Below are 22285 nucleotides of genomic sequence, written 5' to 3' on the forward strand. Positions count from 1 at the left end.
ACCATAACATAACTAATAAAGAATAAACAAAAACAAAGAAACAAGGACAATAAAAAGAGACAAAGGAAACAAAGATAGCCCACCCGGAACTAAATCCCCTCCGCTATCTTTTTTTTTGCTAGATAAACCATGAATTCCTCAAATATAGACCATTCGGCCTGCTTACTCCAGTTCTGATGCAAATTCAGCACTGACCCAAGAATGTCCAGTCGACAAATGATCTCGTTACGCTTCTCATCATATTTTACAGATTCATTTTTTTTTTTTGTCTTCAGTCATTTGACTGGTTTGATGCAGCTCTCCAAGATTCCCTATCTAGTGCTAGTCGTTTCATTTCAGTATACCCTCTACATCCTACATCCCCAACAATTTGTTTTACATACTCCAAACGTGGCCTGCCTACACAATTTTTCCCTTCTACCTGTCCTTCCAATATTAAAGCGACTATTCCAGGATGCCTTAGTATGTGGCCTATAAGTCTGTTTCTTCTTTTAACTATATTTTTCCAAATGCTACTTTCTTCATCTATTTGCCGCAATACCTCTTCATTTGTCACTTTATCCACCCATCTGATTTTTAACATTCTCCTATAGCACCACATTTCAAAAGCTTCTAATCTTTTCTTCTCAGATACTCCGATTGTCCAAGTTTCACTTCCATATAAAGCGACACTCCAAACATACACTTTCAAAAATCTTTTCCTGACATTTAAATTCATTTTTGATGTAAACAAATTATATTTCTTACTGAAGGCTCGTTCTTGTGCTATTCGGCATTTTATATCGCTCCTGCTTCGTCCATCTTTAGTAATTTTACTTCCCAAATAACAAAATTCTTCTACCTCCATAATCTTTTCTCCTCCTATTTTCACATTCAGTGGTCCATCTTTGTTATTTCTACTACATTTCATTACTTTTGTTTTGTTCTTGTTTATTTTCATGCGACAGTTTTTGCGTAGGACTTCATCTATGCCGTTCATTGTTTCTTCTAAATCCTTTTTACTCTCGGCTAGAATTACTATATCATCAGCAAATCGTAGCATCTTTATCTTTTCACCTTGTACTGTTACTCTGAATCTAAATTGTTCTTTAACATCATTAACTGCTAGTTCCATGTAAAGATTAAAAAGTAACGGCGATAGGGAACATCCTTGTCGGACTCCCCTTCTTATTAGGGCTTCTTTCTTATGTTCTTCAATTGTTATTGTTGCTGTTTGGTTCCTGTACATGTTAGCAATTGTTCTTCTATCTCTGTATTTGAACCCTAATTTTTTTAAAATGCTGAACATTTTATTCCAGTCTACGTTATCGAAAGCCTTTTCTAGGTCTATAAACGCCAAGTATGTTGGTTTGTTTTTCTTTAATCTTCCTTCTTATATTAATCTGAGGCCTAAAATTGCTTCCCTTGTCCCTATACTTTTCCTGAAACCAAATTGGTCTTTTCCTAACACTTCTTCCACTCTCCTCTCAATTCTTCTGTATAAAATTCTAGTTAAGATTTTTGATGCATGACTAGTTAAACTAATTGTTCTGTATTCTTCACATTTATCTGCCCCTGCTTTCTTTGGTATCATAACTATAACACTTTTTTTGAAGTCTGATGGAAATTCCCCATTTTCATAAATATTACACACCAGTTTGTATAATCTATCAATCGCTTCCTCACCTGCACTGCGCAGTAATTCTACAGGTATTCCGTCTATTCCAGGAGCCTTTCTGCCATTTAAATCTTTTAATGCTCTCTTAAATTCAGATCTCAGTATTGTTTCTCCCATTTCATCCTCCTCAACTTCCTCTTCTTCCTCTATAACACCATTTTCTAATTCATTTCCTCCGTATAACTCTTCAATATATTCCACCCATCTATCGACTTTACCTTTCGTATTATATATTGGTGTACCATCTTTGTTTAACACATTATTAGATTTTAATTTATGTACCCCAAAATTTTCCTTAACTTTCCTGTATGCTCCGTCTATTTTACCAATGTTCATTTCTCTTTCCACTTCTGAACACTTTTCTTTAATCCACTCTTCTTTCGCCAGTTTGCACTTCCTGTTTATAGCATTTCTTAATTGCCGATAGTTCCTTTTACTTTCTTCATCACTAGCATTCTTATATTTTCTACGTTCATCCATCAGCTGCAATATATCGTCTGAAACCCAAGGTTTTCTACCAGTTCTCTTTATTCCGCCTAAGTTTGCTTCTGCTGATTTAAGAATTTCCTTTTTAACATTCTCCCATTCTTCTTCTACATTTTCTACCTTATCTTTTTTACTCAGACCTCTTGCGATGTCCTCCTCAAAAATCTTCTTTACCTCCTCTTCCTCAAGCTTCTCTAAATTCCACCGATTCATCTGACACCTTTTCTTTAGGTTTTTAAACCCCAATCTACATTTCATTATCACCAAATTATGGTCGCTATCAATGTCTGCTCCAGGGTAAGTTTTGCAGTCAACAAGTTGATTTCTAAATCTTTGCTTAACCATGATATAATCTATCTGATACCTTGCAGTATCGCCTGGCTTTTTCCAAGTGTATATTCTTCTATTATGATTTTTAAATTGGGTGTTGGCAATTACTAAATTATACTTCGTGCAAAACTCTATAAGTCGGTCCCCTCTTTCATTCCTTTTGCCCAGCCCGTATTCACCCACTATATTTCCTTCCTTGCCTTCTCCAATGCTTGCATTCCAATCTCCAACTATTATTAAATTTTCATCTCCTTTTACGTGTTTAATTGCTTCATCAATCTCTTCGTATACACACTCTACCTCATCATCATCATGGGCGCGTGTAGGCATATAGACGTTAACAATCGTCGGTTTAGGTTTTGATTTTATCCTTATTACAATGATTCTATCGCTATGCGTTTTGAAATACTCCACTCTCCTCCCTATCTTCTTGTTCATCACGAAACCTACTCCTGCCTGCCCATTATTTGACGCTGAGTTAATTACTCTAAAATCACCTGACCAAAAGTCGCCTTCCTCTTCCCACCGAACCTCACTAATTCCTACTATATCCACATTTGTCCTACCCATTTCCCTTTTTAAATTTTCTAGCCTACCAACCTTTTTTAAGCTTCTAACATTCCACGCTCCGACTCGTAGAATGTTATTTTTTAATTTTCTGGTGACCCCTTCCTTAGTAGTCCCCACCCGGAGATCCGAACGGGGGACTATTTTACCTCCGGAATATTTTACCAAGGATGGCGCCTCCATTATTGCTATGTGAAAATGCAGAGAGCCACATTTTCTTGGAAAAAAAGCAGCTGTAGTTTTCCATTGCTTTCAGCTGCGCAGTACTCAGAGGACTGAGTGATGTTGATACGGCCGTTTAAGTCGTCCTGACTCACGCCCCTAACAACTACTGAAAGAGCTGCTGCCCTCTTTCAGGAATCATTCCTTAGTCTGGCTCTCAACAGATACCTCTCCGATATGGTTGCACCTTCGGTCCAGCTACTCTGTATCCCTGAGCACTCAAGCCCCCTCACCAACGGCAAGGTCTCATGATTCATAGAGACGGATTCATATAACACATAAAAAGCATCATCTAACACCCCGCACTGCGGGCATAAACCCGTATCAACCAGGCTGAATAGCGCCAACTTGCCCCGAAAAGCATCGTGTCCCGAAAGAAACTGTATGACATACTTGTTTGGGGAAATCCAGGAGGTGCAGCGCAAGCATCTAATATCTGGAAAGAGATCAAGAGTATACCGCCTTCTGTCTCATCCCATCTAGGTTGCCATAAATCACATTCATGCTGCTCGATTTCCCGGAAAATTTCGGAAGTAATTCACCCAGCTTCCTAGCAGCATAACGTTCCTGCCCTTCTACAGCAAGAATATCGATTGATTTCACTCCTCAATCTCTCTCTCTCTCTCTTTTTCGGTCTAGCTTCCGGAACCACCGTAAGATATTACTTCAGAGGATGATATGCATGAATGTAAATGAAGTGAAGTGTAGTCTTGTATAGTCTTAGGTGGATCATTCCTGAGATGTGTGGTTAATTGAAACCCAACCATCAAAGAACACCGGTATCCATGATCTACTATAGTTTCACTCCTGCAGTCACCAAGATCGTCTCTCGTGAAATAGTTATCACCCGTTACCGTCAGCAACATAAGTCGTAAAATATTCAGTAAAATATTTCGATAACTTCAAAAATTTTAGCCTTCCTGCCCAAACAGGCGCTGCATGTAGCATAATAGCCTCGTACGCGCCTTTGTACAGAATGCTCATGGTCTTGAAATTAAGACCCCCAATCAGGATTGACCACATGTCGAATTCTGAAGAAGGCATTACAAACCTTCTCTGCGACGTATTGAAGGTGCTTCTTGAATTGCAACTTCTCATCCAGAAACACCTCGACGTACTTCTTAGCTTTAAAATGTATAATAAGTTGGCCTGCTATCGAAACATGGGCTTGCCGACTAACAGCCACACGGCCCTTAAGGAGCATCATAGTGGAATTATCCGGGCTGAACGTCATCTTGTGTTGATGACCCCACAACTCCAATATTCTGCACGCACGAGTGGGCCCTGAGCTCAACCTCCCTCCGCGAGCATTCTTCGACCAGCAGGAGCCCGTCGTCGGCATAAGCCACCACGTGACACCCACTGGGCAATCTCAGCCGCAGAAGAGAATTAAACTCGACCACCCACAACAGAGGACCCATCACACTGTCTTAAGAGACAAAGACGATGTCTTACTAACCTCATGGTTACCCTCCCGGAGCAACACAGCGATGACTGAAATGGCTTTGCAGTACCTGCAATTAGCTATCAGTACAATCTCTTCTTTGTAATTGGTAAATAGCTGAATGCCACCACTAGTTATTAATAGCACCGGAAATGTCCAGGAAAATTCCCAAGACATATTCCGCCGCGGTCGTTGATACCACACTCATCACACGGAGTATGGCGTTCTCGTACCTTTTCCAGGACGAAACCCAAACTGGTTCTGCATCAGTAACCCACGCGCTGTCAGCCTCTCATTTTTACGAAGATACAAGATCTTCTCAAAGACTTTACCAATAACCGGCAGCAGCGTCAAGGACCTGTAAGACAAACTAACAGTGGGGTCCTTGTCGCTTCCTTTAAACAACAATTTAACAATCCCTTTCTTTCAACATACAGGGAAGTACCTGCCGAACAAAAATTTATTAAACACCTGTGTAATAATTCTCACACACTTACCCCTACCGAGCGAATAAGAAGCTCCGGCGTTATCCCGTCAAAGCCCGGGGCCTTAAGCCTGCCTAAACTACAAATAGCTTGAACCTGACGCACTTCGGCCTCAGCAATCTCCAAAGACAATGTAACCCCGCGAAATAGAGCGACCTCACGCTACACCCGCAGATGGTAACGGTCTCCCCCGCTTCGTTGTCGTCAGGCAGCAAATCGTTTAATAGTCTGCGTAAAATTTACGATACATCTGATATTACGCCATGCCGAGTCGAGAGAGCAGACAGAAGAACGTCCTTTCTACGTTTGTGCCCCAAAACCCTATACACAGCACACCAGTGATCCTTGTTCCCCTGTTCACTAATAAAGGAACGCCAGGAATCCCTCTTCGCCATGCGAACCTTATGAAAATAATGAGATCTTTGATTTCTGTTGGTTCTTCACAATTTAGGAGTTTGTTGAAATATTTAGCTAGGATACCCATGTTGTCTTCATTATTATGGGCCAGATTATGATTTTCATCCTTCATTAGTAGAAATCGGGGTTCCTGTTTTTGGAGTTGTTTTTTTAAGGTTTTGTAATCATCTCTCAACTGCATTTTATTGAATTCTTCTTCTGTTGATTTCAGTGTGTCTTTATGGTGTTATCTTTTTATTTTCCTTAAGGTTTGGATGGTTTCTTTCTTTGTTTTACTAAATTTTGGAAGGATGTTTCTGATTTTTGGGGTTGGTGTAATAGCCACCAACCCCAAACAAGCTTGATGTTTCTTCTCCACTGTTTTATCACATTTGCTGTTCCACCATTGATGCTTTTTATGGGATTTTATTGGGGCCAATTCTTCTATAATTTGTTTAAGGTTGTTGATTAGGTCTTCGAGTTTATCTGTAATTGATATTTTTCCAGTTGCTTTTTGGTGACTTTCATTGTTGATAAGTTGGATAGGGATTGTTTTTCTTTTAGTTTTAGGGGCTTGGTTTTGTTGCTTCCTTTGGGGAATAAATTTAATTTTTATTTTTATTACTTAGTATCTGAGCCTGTGTCTACTCCTCGGAGAATTTTTGTGTTGTAGATTTCTTTGTGGTGATGTTTGCCCGTGAAAACATGATCTAGCTGTCATTCTCCTTTAGTCTAGTCAGGATGTTTCCAGGTTTTGAGTTTTTCTCTTGAAATATGATGATTTCAATATAGATTGTGATTTCTGTAGAGTTCGATGAGTCTCGGTTCATCTTCATTTGCTCTGTTTTGAATGGACCATTTTCTGATGATGTTGCGATATCGTCCTTCTCTTCCTTATTGAACATTGATTTTTATGTTTTATATTTTTACTTGCATGTATATGTATATTTCTATTTTTTTTGTTCCACTTTTATTTACTTATGAATCATTGGCGCTGATAAATAAGGTTGCTTTATATTATACCCCTAATGGTGTAGGAGAGTTTTGTTCGTCTGTACTTACACAACACAGTATTTTTAAATACTCTATTAATTGTTTTTATTTTTGCAGTATATATTTAATGTGTGACTTCATTTATGTTTCAGAGTTCCTCCTGGATTTCCAGATTCCAAAACATGTCTTCTCAATCAGAAATTACAAGTAAGGTTTAACTTTGTTCTTCTGTCTTTATTATAGTTACATTAGGAACATTATCCCGTGTAATTCTGTTGTCAGCTAGAAGCCAAATATGGCATGTCCTAGGAAATGGGAAAAATGTATTAGACTGGGTATTGTTACTTCTAAGAGGAATTAATATACTTAATAAGATTTAGCCCATCTTAAATTTGGATATTTTGATATTTACATTACATATAATATCCTAATCGTTGCTTTTCTTTTACTATTTGAATTTTATTCCTATTATTATCTTAGCTTTAACCCTATTTTACTAATATTTTAATATCAAAGAAGTATTGTTATTATTTTGACCTGGGTGATGATAATCCAAAAGTTTTTTGCCTCCCCCCCCAAAAAAAAAGATGCCATGTGAGTCATAGGTAACAGTTAATTACCCTGATCAGAGGCAGTTTCTATGCTGATCAGAGAATTAACATCCCTCTGTGATGTTTGCATGTTATATTTTATGTGTTTTGTGCAGTATCCAAGAACTCTTGTTAACTATTCAAGATTGTACAAAAAAGCAAATCCAGCTAAGGTTTTTACTGGATAAAGCCAGACCTCATACTCCTCATAAAATCTAATCTACTATAAATAAAGATGCCATTACTTCATATTTGCAGGTAATGTAATTGAAACTCATGAAAATAACATAATCATCATCAAAAACAACAAACATCATAATCGAGGCTTACTGTGGGAGGTTTCCTATTAACTTTTTCTTTGAGCAAATATACTATTGCACATCTGTATGTAAATCCTGTTAAAATACAATCTACATTCAGTTTTACAATAGATATTTTCACTCTTGTTTACTAATTTGTTTTTGGTTATAGTATGAGGGTTATTTTTTTTCAAGGTCCGATCGGTCACAAAATAAAAACCCACGCAAATCTCGGATGAACCTTTGCGCATATGCATTGGGTAGCGTCTCTAGTATGGCTTTCAATCACGCCGCATCACTTCGTTTAGTTCTGAACACAGCTAGCACATAAACATGTCTACAACAATAGCATCTCCCGCCAAGTGTGAAGTGCGTGCGATTAATCAATTTCTTCAGGCTGAGAGGTGTAATGCAGCTGAAATTCATCGACGAATAAGTAATGTGTACGGTGAAACTTCAATGAGTGACAGCAAAGTACGACAATGGTGCAGGAACTTTAAAGCAGGATGTATAGATATACATGATGCAGGCAGTCAGGGAAGGAAGCAAGTGTCGACCGATGATCTCGTTTAGCGAGTGGATGAGGCAATTCGAGAAAAAAGTCGATTCACAATTTCTGTATTGAGTGATTCGTTTCCTGAAATTTCAAGGTCAGCTCTCTACACCGTTGTGAGTGAGAAACTTCAGTACCGCAAACTGTGCAAGTTGGGTTCCCAAGATGCTGTCCGACCATCACAAAACAATGAGAATGGACACCTCCCTAACGTTTCTCCAGCGCTACCACAATGAAGGAGAAGATTTTTTGAACATAATTGTCACAGGGGACGAGACATGGGTCAATTTCGAAACTGAAGAAACAAAAGAACAATCCAAGTAGTGGATGCATTCTCATTCTCCCAGTAAACCAAAGAAGTTCAAGCGAACCTTCTCCAACAGAAAGTGTATGGCTACTGTGTTCTGGGACTGGAATGGAGTTCTCTTGGTGGAATTCATGGAACATGGCATGACCATCACTATCATTATATTACATCATTATTATACCTTGTTTATTCTGCAACAGTGCACTATGTAACACTCTTTATTTAGTCAGGAAAGGAACACTTTTGTTAAAATATATCATAATATATTTTTTGCTATTTTTAATACAGTGTAGAAAGATCAGTTTGTATTAGTTTATATTTGTGGTATAACCATTCCTGATAAAGAATGTAATCAAATTATCCTGTATCAGTGCAAGAGTTGCCTCCTTGTCCTGTGCTGAGCGCAAATTTCTTTAGTACAATATGACTTTCAACATTATATTTATTACTGATCATTGATGAGTATAAATAAAACAAATGTTATTCATAATTATGTTTTGAAATTGTTGTAGAATTGTACGTTTTTTACACTAAATAAGTTGTTTATAAGTCAAAATAATATAGTTGTGTTGAGCTATATTATTCGTTTTTACACTATGACAGTAACACCCCTGCAGTATTTCTTGCTACTACAAGCAAGCATGTAGATAGTTTTTACCCTGAATGTAGCATATAACTAATGATTTAATTATTCATGAACACTATATTCACAATAGTAGACAGTCTTTAACTTTAAATTACTGTTTAATTTAAAAGTAAAAAAACAAAATCTTTTATAATAGATTATTATTTCATTATAAAATCCCTGACATAAAAATTAGTATTAAAAAAAAAAAATACTATTTAAACTGAATCTAATAAAAATAATTATAGCTTATTATTAACCATTTATATGAAACTGGTTGACTGAAATAGGTATTAAACCACAAAATTCTAAATTTTATGGTAGTATTACTTGTTTCCTGATAAAATGCGCCAATGAAAAAAATGAGTTTTTAAATGACGTATTGTAGAAGAATATTGAATAGTTGATCGATAAAGTATTCAACTGATTTGAATTGATTAGGGAGAGGAGTCCTGGCTTTACACATACACTAGATTTTTATGCAAATCAAGGTAGGAAGTAGAATCCTTGGACAGTTCCAGGGTCATTCTCTTCTTTTTTCTGTTTAGCCTCCGGAACCACCGTAAGGTATTACTTCAGAGGATGATATATATATGAATGTAAATGAAGTATAGTTTTGTACAGTCTCAGGTCAACCATTCGTGAGATGTGTGGTTACTTGAAACCCAACTATCAAAGAACACTGGTATCCACTATCTAGGTTAATAGACTAATGATAAGTAAAAACTGAAGGTAAGACAAAGAACTGGAGTACAATAGTTAGCTGTACCTGTGATTTTCTTGGTGTAGGATTTAGTAAATATTTTTTAGTTTAAAGATTAGCATAGAACTAAAAGGGATGGAAAATAAAATCTAACCAATCAAATGACTAGTAGTGTAAAGAAAAGTTGAAGGTTATCATTTTACACATTGAAGGAAAGTTTGTATTTTTCTTGGCATTTTATTGTATTATATTGCATTATGGAGAATACAAAACCTGGGTTTACTCACTAAGTATTCAATTGAGCTCAGCCCATCATGGAATTTTGTTGAGCCTTCAGAGCAAGAGTGTCAAATAAAATGCAGATTAATAAATCTCTCTCCCAATCAGATTAACCAAATACTAAAGTCACAGATTCATATTATATCACTGCCATAGATCGTTGTCGTGAGAGGGTCAAGCCAAATCCCACGAACACTACCTAGAAGAAGAGATAAACCGTGAGAAAGGGATTACTTTTCCTTAAGATACTAAAGAGTTATCTGAGTACAAATTCAGGGTTCCATAAGAAAAATCACATCTCTTTTAAGAATTGTGTGGCTTATGGAAGTATCCTGCTGAGTAATGTAAATCATTCTTACCCAGAACTGCCGAAGGGTTTTTTTACTGTTAGTTTAACAAATATTTAAATGGTAACGTACTAACAGATAGACAACATCACTAGAACACTCTAGACTATAGAACTCCAAAAGTTAAAAATAATGTTTTAAAAAATATACATTTGCTTCATTCATATCGGTGATGCCAAATATCAATAGATAATGTAGTTTGGATTTGTAATTATCAAAGGAATCTCAACTTGTATTAATCCTTTTTTTTTGATTTGAGATAGATTTTTAATTAAATTTTAAATGGAATTATTATTAATCTTCTGTTTTATTTCATTATCTTTATTTATAAAGGTTTGTTATTAAAGAATAAAATATCTTGCCACTGGGTTATTCATTTGTTATTAAAATATCTCATACTGCAAATGTATATTCTTATTCTTTTTGTTTTGGTTAGACAATAGATATTGTTTAATTATTATTAAATTGCTACTAGGTGAAGAGTTTTTTGTGTGCATGTACAGTACAAGTATCATCAAGGTCTTCTTTTTTATTATTAATTTCCTCAATTTATATTATTAAATTTACTCTCATGTAGAGTATTAATACTGTATATATTTTAATAAAATTGTTGTGAGACATTTTATTGAATTGTTCTACCGTGTAATTGTAGCATTCTTAATTTCAATATTTACGAAACCCTTCTGTCTTAAAAAATCATTTTCTAAGATTTACTTCTTCAGGATACTTTTTAACAAGAAAATGATTACGATTAAAATTAAATATATAAATATTTTATATTTCATACTGTAATGCTATAAGTGATATTGTCACTCTGTCCACCCCACGTCTTGTGGCCACATGGTAAATATTATTATTCTTAGAGAAAATAATTCTCTCCAATATATTATGTAACTTTGGTCTTTACTTTTGTTACAACTAAAAAAAAAATGTGTCAGACCATGTAACAAGGTATGTGAACAAAGAATATAATTTTAGTAAAACAAGCGTGAGTAAGAATGTCAGGATTCTTATTCATGCAGCAGAGGAAATATGGATAAGTAATATATGTCCATAGGTAGATCTCCACCAAACTACATAAATAATAAGATTGCAATGACTCAAACAGGCTCTTGCAACATAAGTATGGATCCAGTGAGTGTCTAACCAGAATCACAGAATATTCATTGGCAAGAAGGAAGAGGTTGAGCATAAAAGAAAGGGATGGCTGGTGAGAAGTGCAATCTAACAGCCTCACCCAAAAGAGTTTCCTGGGTTGTTTCCTGGTTCCCTCTAGGCATATTCTGACAGTAAGTATTTTCAACTGAGTTGGAAGCAACACATTACAAATAACCTCATCATTATCTGGTTTAAATATGTGCTGCAACTGATTGCTTTTCATCCAGATACCAAACAGCAGTCAAGAAAAGGTTCTAGCTTTCACATGGAAACCCATTCTCAACATTTTATAAAAATATTCAGTTCAACTGTAAACCAAATTATCTGACCACTACTACAGACAATCGATACACATTTAAAATAAATTTATTATTCATTGCTGAAAATAGTAAGCAAAAATGTTGTAACTGTTTTTTTATTTGTATTTTTTATAATTGTATTTCATATAATTATATTGCTAAAACTACTAATATTAGATATTTTCATTTCCCTTTCTTTTTTTTGAGAATTACAGGTTTTTGTTTAATGCTATTCTCCATTCCTTACTGTGTTATGCTAAAAGTTTGTTCTCAATCTGTTTACTACATCCTACATCGTCAACATCTATTTCAAATCTTTCAGTTTCAGCCTTCCTCTGTAGTTTTTATCTTCTACATGTTACTTTGGGTATCACAAGATTAATTAAACCTGGGTGCTTAATTCATGGTCCATCAATCTAGTTTATCTCTTTATAAGATTTTGCTACAATGTCTAATCTCTTCTAATCATTTCAAATTTTATCAGCTCTAATTTTCAACATCTTTTTGCCCTAACATCACAATTCTTTTCCTTTCTTTTTTTTCCTGTCGTCTTTCCTTCTTTGTCATCTTTTTTTCTTTCTTTCACTTATCTTTTTTACTGTTGTTCATGTTTCAATAATATAACGTGCATACATACTACACATATATTTTCAAAAATTCTTTCCACTCCTGTGAGATCTGTACTTGATACTAGTAAATTTTTATCATGAAAGTTCTAAATATAATTAATTCTCCTAACGAGACATTCTTCTAATTCATTTTTGGTTTCTGTCAAAAGAACAATCTCATCAGTCCATACTAATAATGTCTTTATTTTCTATGTACAGGAAGTCCATTTGTCCCTATTTTCTGTTTCCTTTCCACAGTTTACTAATTCTACAGAGTGATTTTTTAGTCCTGTTACCCAATTTTAAATGTAATTTAACAAAGGGAAATTTAGATGGAATAAAAAATGTATTTGTTACTTACAATAGAGATTTAATAAAAAGCTAATACTTACATAATTGTTAAAGAATATGCTCAAAATTCCCATCCCTTGCGGTTATACATGCACGCACTCTTTTGCATATTAGCAGAAACCTTTTTAAGAGTTGCATTGGAAATATTCGTGATATTTGTCTCTCGAAATCGGTTTGCTAGCCTAGAAATTGACATTTTTTGTGGCGGAGGAACACCAACAAATTTAATCTGAAATGATTCTTTTACATTCGCGTACGATTATGTAGCAAAATATTGTTCAAGAACAATCGTTTTTCTATGGTAAAAAACATTCTGTTCGTAACACGACCGGAAACAGCACAAAAGTATACACAGCTCAAGGAGAATCAACTCACACTGCCGTATCTATACCGGTTGAGTAGCGCTACCAACTTCGTGACACAAAACAAAAATTCCCTTTCTTAGAAAAAAATTACCAGACATTAACAATTGGGTAACAGGACTAAAAAATCACTCTCTAGTTGTGGTCTATCCATAATTGTCCTGATATATGTTATGTGATTAATATAAATCACATGTAATTTATTGAAGTTAATAATTTTTTTTCTAGCTTTAGTAATTAACTGGATTATTTAACTTCTTTTACATGCAGATGCTGAATTGTTGTATTGATCGGAAGATTGCAAGAGCCAATGCTGCATTATGTAAAGGTGATGATGAATCTGGTTAGTATAATTTTTTTTACATTTTTCATTAATTTACCATTAATGCATCATTTTTTTTTCTATATTTAGACCTCTCAAAATGTGCTTTTTTAAACAGATTTTCGAAAAATCTTTTGAATTTGTACAATAAATTCAAAAATTCTTTGATTTGTTGTACAGATTGTACAATTCTGTTGAACCTTATAAATTGTGTTAATTTCCCGATAAGTGTTTATATCACTTATGATCATCTATGGAACAAATTCAGTCTATTATACGCACTTTAACAGTAAGTAATAAATAAAAAAACCATGGTAATGGAAATTGGTAACTATTTCTCTGTAATGGAGCTTATTTTGGACAAATTGACATTTAACCAGTTCTACTATTTCCAATTCTACTAATCTTTATTAAATTTTTGAAACCACGTTCACTTATGTTAATTACACATTGTAATGAATTAGCTGTTTCAGAAATCCAGTGACTGCTGTCTCGTTTTTTACATTTATTAATTTGTACACAGCTTTACGAGTGATTTACTGCTAACAATGACAAGATTGGAAATTACAAGATTTTCAACTATAGATCACCATAGTCATTTAGACTGTAGATGACCGTAGTTTCTCAGGTTTTTTAATTGAATCTGACTTATTGCAATACCGTAGTGTCATTCTGCTTGAATAAATATGAAATTTGGACAAATATTTGCAAAATTTTAGCAAAAACATTTCAAAAGCTTTTTTATATTTTGTAGGTTTACATTACTAATATCTTATTTTTATTTTTTAAAATTCTTTAAGAAAAATGTAAATTTGAATTAGTATACAGTTTCAGTGTACTGAATCAAGTTATGTTAAAAATGGAACAATTAATATAATTACAGGAAAGGGGTATCTATGTTACCCCTTAGGGTATCAATACATCTGTGTATGTTGATAGTTATTTTTAAAGATTTGATTTTATCATCCATGATGTACCATGTTAAAAACATAAAACAGTTTTAAAATCAGGTAAATTACATTTTAATTTAAGGTGAAAGATGTAGGTAAAGCTTTTTTAACATATTCCCTGAATTAAATTGTTTCATATTGTTTTAGTTTATAGATCTTTTTGAAGTGGATTGCTGTTTTTATCTGATCACAACTCAGTCACTAGTTTGTCTTTTCTGCAATCCCTTTCACAATAGGAAACCAGTGACTCTAGATTGTGCTATAGTAGATACCACTCCATTGAGGCCCAACAGAGAAGTAGCTGCCTTGCATATTATAAAAGGTGCTATCACTGCACCTGGCAATGGCTGTTGCAATTTTCATGGCACTACTTAAAGAAGGATAAGGAAAGGGGCTGGGTAGAAGGGACAATCAACCTTCGAGGGGTTTTTCTCTAATTAGGTTATTATCATTTTACCCAGGATAAAATTTCTAATTTTTGGTGTAAAATACACTAAATCCACTTCCAGGTTCATAAAAAAATCCATTGTTTCTTTATTCAAGCCTCATTTTTAGACATGTTTCATTTATCTGTTTTATATATAGTGATTAAGTAGTTATCTGTTTTGTAATTTATCCGGGTTTTTTTTAGTGTTTTAGTAGTGATTTAAATTTGCTAAAACTTGAATTTTCTGCTTTTATATAAATTATTTTTTAATTTTAAACAAAGTTACTTATCCATTCTTCTTTTTACTTTCTTAATTAAAAGTATTTATTTATTTCTTGCAACCAATTTCAGATATTTAATTTCAGAGATTTCTGAACTTTTCTCTAGAATAATATCCACTGTAATGATCTTAGAAATATAAATATGTCAAAAGATCTTTATAACGGATAGATCTTTCCTTATTGATTGCAGTGCTAGAGTGTAAAATTTTATTGTTCACAACAAATTTTTTGCATGAATGTGTAAGTACTATAAATTAATATTTTCGAATGCAATTTTATCTGCTATTTGTTGATCCTATTATTTTCACATTTTTGGCTCAGAATGATGTAACTTGGATTCCTGAGAGTTTAATTTTTTTAGAGAAAGGTTTTTCTTAAATGCATTTAATAGGATCAACAAAGTGCGTTTGGTCATTGGCCACTACTAATTGTCAATAGCATGTTGGTTAACTCTGAGTTTAGCATTGTTTAACCTTAGCCTGTGAGTAGAACCAACTTATTAAATGAGGTCATGGTACTCTGTTTCGCAGCCTTGAATTATAAGATGCTACATTAGTCTGAGATATACCAGAAACAATCAGTTTGTAAATATAGCATATAAATGTCGTTTGAAGAAAAAGCACATTTATCTTCATTTGAAACTTCATTTTAAATCTTAAAAAAAAGACATGAAACACTTCTTTTAGTGATTTTCTTTTTTCTTTTTTAAATCTTTTTTATTTTAGTATTGTATTTTCTAAATGTATTTAGAAAATATTTATGTAATGTTTAAATTAAATAAATAATAAGAATTTCTTACTTTTAGGTTGTAAGCAAAACAAGGAAATATTACTGTTTCAGAATTCAAAAAAATGTAATGGTAATTGTAGAAGTTTTCATGTATTCTGTTGAAAGAATGAAATCAGTAAATAGTGTTAGCGATTGTAAATATGTATTACAGATGAATCAGAAGATGATGATGAGTTTTTTGATTGTACAATGGATGAAGAGGGCAACACTTCTGAGCAAGATGAAGAAAAACGACCAAAGCATTCTCTTTGGAATCAGCCTGTCGGACGTCATTGTCGATATGGAAATTTACGTTTAATCAATACTGGAGAATACTTGTACATCCCTATTACTCAGGTATTATTAATAAACCCTGTTCCTGCTTTGATCCTGCCCCTGTTTTTTTTTTTTTTTTGTTAAATTTATATCTGATGATCGAGTGTGAAAAACTAGAAAGAAAAATGTATTAAATTGACACCTGGTGTAATGCAAATTCTTTCAAATGCTGCTTTCTTCAGTTTCTGAAGATTCATATAGAGAAAATAACCTAAAAATAATATTAAAATTAGAACTTTCCCCACTGCTATGTAAAAAAGAGACTAATTGCTTAAGATATTATAGTTAAATAAATAATGTTACTGAAAATCTGACTGTTAAATATTAAAAATGATGTATGCTAATTTATAAAAATCTAGCAGGAATATCCAGTTTTATCCAAGTGACAGATAACATCAATCATTCTTTGAGGCCTGTGTGGATCAGGGTGCCTACATGCTTGGATGTCATTGTATATTTTAATTTTTTTATGATATACATTAAAAAAATTTTTGATTATTGTTGCATGTCAAATTTTTTTGATCCAGTGGGACTAAGAGCCATGAACATCATTCAGAGGAAAGAAGACATGAAACACTTCTTGTACATGATTTTTGATTTTTTAGTTTTTTTTTTTAAACAGAATACATTTTGAATAAAAAAGGGTTTAATATTGCAGTACATATAAAAATCACGTGTAGTTTTTGCTCTGCTGTTTTTCGTTATTTTTGATTGGTTTTTTGGTGATTTTCTTGAAGTAATGGATTGGATTTTGTTGGTGGAAAATTGATGGACATGGACACAAAATTTGATGAGATTTGGACAATGGACTGATTAGATATCTAGATTTTTCTGTTTTTCCTATGTTATAATGTAGGAGTTGGACGTATTTAACCAAATAATTTAGTTAGAATTATTCTAAGTTAAACTACAAGACTGTGCAAGAGTATTACGTCACACAATTGAAGTAAACAAGGACTTTGAACACTTTTCGTCTTCGAAATGAAATATAATCTGTCCCCACAGAGACAGTTAGTTATAAGGGGATCACTTTTTCTCTTTTTTCCGACTCTCTGTTCGCCCCAAACAAAACCCACCCCGGATCTCCACCGATCCGCGATCTCCTGACCCCAACCCAAAAAGCCCCAAAAAATAACCCCCCCCAAAAAAATGCTCGCCCGGCCAAATCCTTCCGTTTCTAGGCGTTTCACGCCATTCCTGACCTATCCGACCCCTGACCAAAAATTTCCGACCCTATTTTCGTACAGACACCTTGCCCCGATTTTACAATGAGAGAGACGGAGATAGTAACCTACGAGGATACAAACACGATCTTTTGTCCAAACGGTAGAAAGGAAAACAGCAACATGCATTGATAGAAATCCGGATATGTTTCTAAACACTATGATCGAAGAGTGTGATGGGATTCGACCGCCGTCGGGCCGTTCGCGAAGAAATATATACTGATGGATTCCAGAAATTGCTGAGTTGAGAATTTCGATGTGGACGGCCCGTAGAAGACTACAAAGAGCCAGAAGAAACAGACCCAATGAGCTCGAACGAGCAGAAGTAACTTAAAACTCTCGAAAGAATTCTACGCTGTTGTCAAAGATGCTAAGAGAGCCGCATGGAAGAGACTGGTTGCCGAATTAGAGGACGATGTATGGGGGAGGGCGTACCGGATTGCTATGAAGAGGTTCGGTGCGCCCGTCCCCTCGCTTACTCGGGACTAGATCGAACTAGCGATTACAAAGCTTTTTATTACTGAAGAAGACGACCGAGTGGTTAAACCAGATTTTGACAAGATTCTCCATAGATGAATTGCAATGGGCGATCACCCACATCAACCCAAAAAAAAGCCCAGGCCCAGACGGGGTACCAGGCATATTATTGAAAGATCTGACCAAGAAATTACCGTCAACGGTCTTAGAGGTACTGAATGGCTCTGGAGAGCGGAACCTTCATCACATCTTGAAAGTTCGTTAGATTGGTGTTAATTCCTAAACCAAATGCGAATAACTTGGCAGTATCATATCGACCGATTTGTCTTCTACCAACGATTGGCAAACTGTAAGAGAGATTGTTGTCGGATCGCATACATGAGGAGATTGAAGTAACCGGAGGCTTATTTCGGTCACAATATGGATTTCAAAAAGGAAGGTCTACCGTAGGTGCCTTAAGAAGAGTGGTGTCATGGGCGGATGGGTGCACAGCGGGCACCTGGAGGACCAGACAGATTCCATTAATGATCCTTCTGAATGTCTGCAATGCATTCAACAGTCTTCCATGGGCTGTGATGGCGGACGAATTGGAGAAGAGAAATATCAGCGCCTAATTGCGGGCGGTTATTTGCAATTATTTGTGCGCAAGAGAATTGATGGTCGAAGCTGAAGACGGAGAATGTAGGTTCCAGATGCGGGGGGCGTGCCCCAGGGTTCTGTATTAAGCCCCTCCTCTGGAACATTTCTTTCGACGGCATTTTGAATTTACGATATCCACTGGGAGTGGCTCCAATTGGGTACGCGGACGACCTGGCACTGATGGTGTCAGGTCTGTCCGAAGAAGAGGTGTTGCAGAAAGCTGACAGGGCGATCGAGCTGGCGATCGCATGGCTTCTAAATTGAGGACTCAAACTTGAACCAAAGAAAACTCAGGTCCTAGCAGTAGTGGGCAGAAGGAGAATCAGAACCATCCGTGTACGTATAGGCGAGCATATTGTTGAAATGACCTCGCATGTGAAGTACATTAGGATGTGGTTGCAGCAGTCGGGGAAATATAGTAAGCATATCGAAGAGATTACGACGAAGGCTGAAAAAACAATAAATACTCTTAGCAGGCTGATGGGACACAAATGTGGCCCGAAAGCGTCCAAACGAAAATTGATTATGTCCACCGCGACTTCCATAATGTTATATACCACACAGTGGCACGCGGCTTTCGGTATTCAGCGGAACAAGAAAAAGCTAAATGCGTTGCAACGGAGGATGAATCTTAAGTTCACATCCGCGTATAGAACGGTGTCTATTATAGCGGCGGGTGCCCCGCCGATCCAACTTCAGGCGAGAAAACGCTTACGCATCTATGAGGGAATGAGTCGGCAAGATGTGGCAGACATGCTAATGCAAAAATAGCAGGCTGTGTGGGACACTGCCCAAACGAGCAACTGGACAAAAAGGTTGATCCCCAGACTGGCGCCCATGGTTGGAGAGGGGACACGGAGAGGTAAGGTATTACATCTTCCAGTTACTCTCTGGCCATGGGGGATTCGGAGAATATCTACAAAGGTTTAAAAGAGGAGAATTTAACAATTGTATATTTTCGGATATATCGATTCACCGGAACATACTTTCTTCATACAAGAAAGGGAACACGACGAAAATCACTCTGGATACAGTCGTAAATGTTATGTTAAAAGGAACAGAAGAATGGAGACGGATCGAAAACACGATAACAGAAATTTTGGAAACGAAGGAGCTCGATAGTGATAACTGATTCCGGGAATTAATATAAGAAGACCGGTTGGTGACCCAGTGACTGGGGAGGGTCCCGGGAACGACGTAGTCGGGTCCGGATTACCCCTCTTTGGTTTGCCGGTGACGGTTGATGATGAGACCGTGATAATCATAATGAGACCCATGATTGATATAAGTTGATAGGGCAACAAATTGTAAAGACATCCGTAAGTCACAACAGAGGAATATAAATAGTTGTATAGAAGAGTAAAACAGAACAGATTTTTGTATAGAAGAATTAAATAGAAGCGCCAAAGAGAGCGAATTACAAGAGTTAAAATAGAAGAGTAAATAGATGCATTAAATAGAAGACGTAATAATGTAAGATAGCTGTGGGAGTTAGTATTTGGATTACGATTACAAAAAAATGATGTCCCGGCTGATAGAGAGGGCCCCGGGAACGGCATCGTGGAGCCCGGATTACCCCTCTCTGGTTTGTTAGAAGCAAGATACAAGACGAATTTCTCAAAAGATCCGAACCGGCGAGCCGACCTGCCGTACCCGACATACAGACAGCGGGCGGAGAGGCCCTTTAGAGTCTAGAGACACTCTGCTTGGGCCTAGCTAAGCTTAAATGCAAATCCGACCCAAGCTGAGCAGAGGGAAAAAATACATAAATTTTTGTTAATTTAGGGATAGTTGAAGTCCATGAGGAATTATTTGGCCTGAATTTCTCGTTTTACAATATTTTTTCAGAAGAGTATTTTTTTGAAAAGAAAGAAGTTGAATATTAAACAAAATATGTTTATTTTTTGCAAGAATAAATTGGAGGTGGATCTGTGGAGGGTTATTGTTTAGAGTTAAAAATTCTTTTCACCCTACTGGTGGTACATTTCTGGTTCCATAAAGTCAGATTCTAAAGTTTAGTGGATATTTGATGAATACTTTTTTCATAATCAGACCATATTATTTTTTATGTTTATATTATTGATCATATTATTCTGAGGAGGTATCAAAAGGGACAAAACTGGTAGGATATATGGAGGTTTATGTAATTATTATATATTCTTTGACTCTCAGGAATCAGTAGGTTTTAAAACCGTGGAAGGATTGTTCATATCAGTTTAATAGATATGAGATTATCCAGGACAAACAAATAAATTCTGTTTTTATATAAAATATATTATAACAGATTAAGAGGCTTCCAGAAAAAGAAAGAAAGACAAAATGAAAATAGAAAATCTAATAGAAACAACAAAAAAATGTTTTCTAGAAAGAATTTATAGAAGGTGCAGACAGTCATTCTAAAAATGTCAGGAAGACTTTAGAGTAACTTTTCCTGAATCGCAGGTGCCTATTAAATGAATGATTTTATGTGTGGTTGCTCGGTTTAGAGAAACCGGTAATCTGGATGAATGTAAACAGTCCGGCCGACCCTTGGTTTTAAGTGATACGTCCTTGGAAAATGTCCGCATATCCTTGCTATGTTCACCAAGAAAGTCGATACAGAAACTGTGTCAACAAACCGGAATGTCTTACGGGAGTATTTGCAGAGCCACAAAGAAGCTGAAATTCCATCCGTATCTCATTCACATTGTGCATGAGCTTCGAGAATCAGATAGGGGAAAAAGACTACATTACTGTCAATGGTTTTTGTATTTTATTCGCAGCAGTGTTCAGGTGTTGGATTATGTTTTCTATTCTGATGAAGATGATTTCACCTAAGTGGCTATGTAAACTGCCAGAATGATAGATACTAGAGTCCAAAAACTCTCATATATTTCATGAGACCCCATTACATTCACAGAAGGTTGGGAGCTTGGTGTGCAATTTTGTGGAAAAGAAATATAAGCCCAACCTTTTTCACAGAAACAATAACAGCTGATCGTTATCAGGACATCATCATGTAATTCATGGCATTGTCAAAGCTAATGAACGAGACTGCTGGCTGCAGCAAGACGTTGCAACGGCACATAAAGCGAATAGCACAATGATAATGTGCATGAGTTCTTGGGGAACACATCATTTCTCGTGGAATTGGCTGCCTAGATCGGCAGGTTGAACTCCTCCCGACTGTTTTCTTTTGAAACATCTGAAGGATAATGTCTAAACAACCTTCACACAATCAACCGACAAGCACAACATGGAAGACGAAATGTCCCGTACAAGTGCAGCAAACATCCGGAAAGTAGCAACTACCATGAAGAAACATGTTGAGGCATTTGTAGTGGCAGATGGAGGACATTGCCAGCATCTATTGTTAAGAAAATAAACAAATATACTTTTTGTTCACCTATATAATACAGTAGAGTATGTTATGTTAATAAAAATTTTTTAAGAATATTAATTATCAGGTTGCGTATCTTTTGACACACTCTGCAGTTGCGGTATTAATTTGAAGCCTTAGCTCAATAAGATCAGCAGGCAAAGGTGGTGGTACATAAACTCAATTTTGAATGAAACCCCACAAGAAAAAATCTAGCATGGTCAAATCTGGGGAGCAGGGTGGCCATGCAATTAGACCTTCATGTCCAATCCACCAACCTGGGAATCTAGTATTAAGAAAAATCTCAGACTTCTAGGTAGTAGTGAAGTGGTGCCCAATCTTGCTGATAGTAATGGTGTCCATCTTGATCAACATTGTCTAACTAAGGATTAGAAAATTTTGAAGCATGTCCAGGTAAATGAAACCATTTATGGTTGCCTCCT

The 22285-nt window shown here is 35.7% G+C and overlaps 1 protein-coding gene across 1 annotated transcript in view; it reads left to right on the forward strand.

The window, feature by feature from the left end:
• Rab3GAP1 (RAB3 GTPase activating protein subunit 1) overlaps positions 1–22285 on the forward strand; it is a 390063-nt gene that overhangs the window by 342898 nt on the left and 24880 nt on the right. Inside the window, exons 9-11 of the mRNA XM_075355981.1 lie at positions 6733–6787; positions 13332–13404; positions 15982–16166. Of these exons, the coding sequence (XP_075212096.1) occupies positions 6733–6787; positions 13332–13404; positions 15982–16166 (313 nt within the window). The remainder of the gene's footprint in view (positions 1–6732; positions 6788–13331; positions 13405–15981; positions 16167–22285) is intronic.

The sequence above is a fragment of the Lycorma delicatula genome, chromosome 2, assembly GCF_047948215.1.
Source record: "Lycorma delicatula isolate Av1 chromosome 2, ASM4794821v1, whole genome shotgun sequence".
Lineage (NCBI taxonomy): Eukaryota > Metazoa > Arthropoda > Insecta > Hemiptera > Fulgoridae > Lycorma > Lycorma delicatula.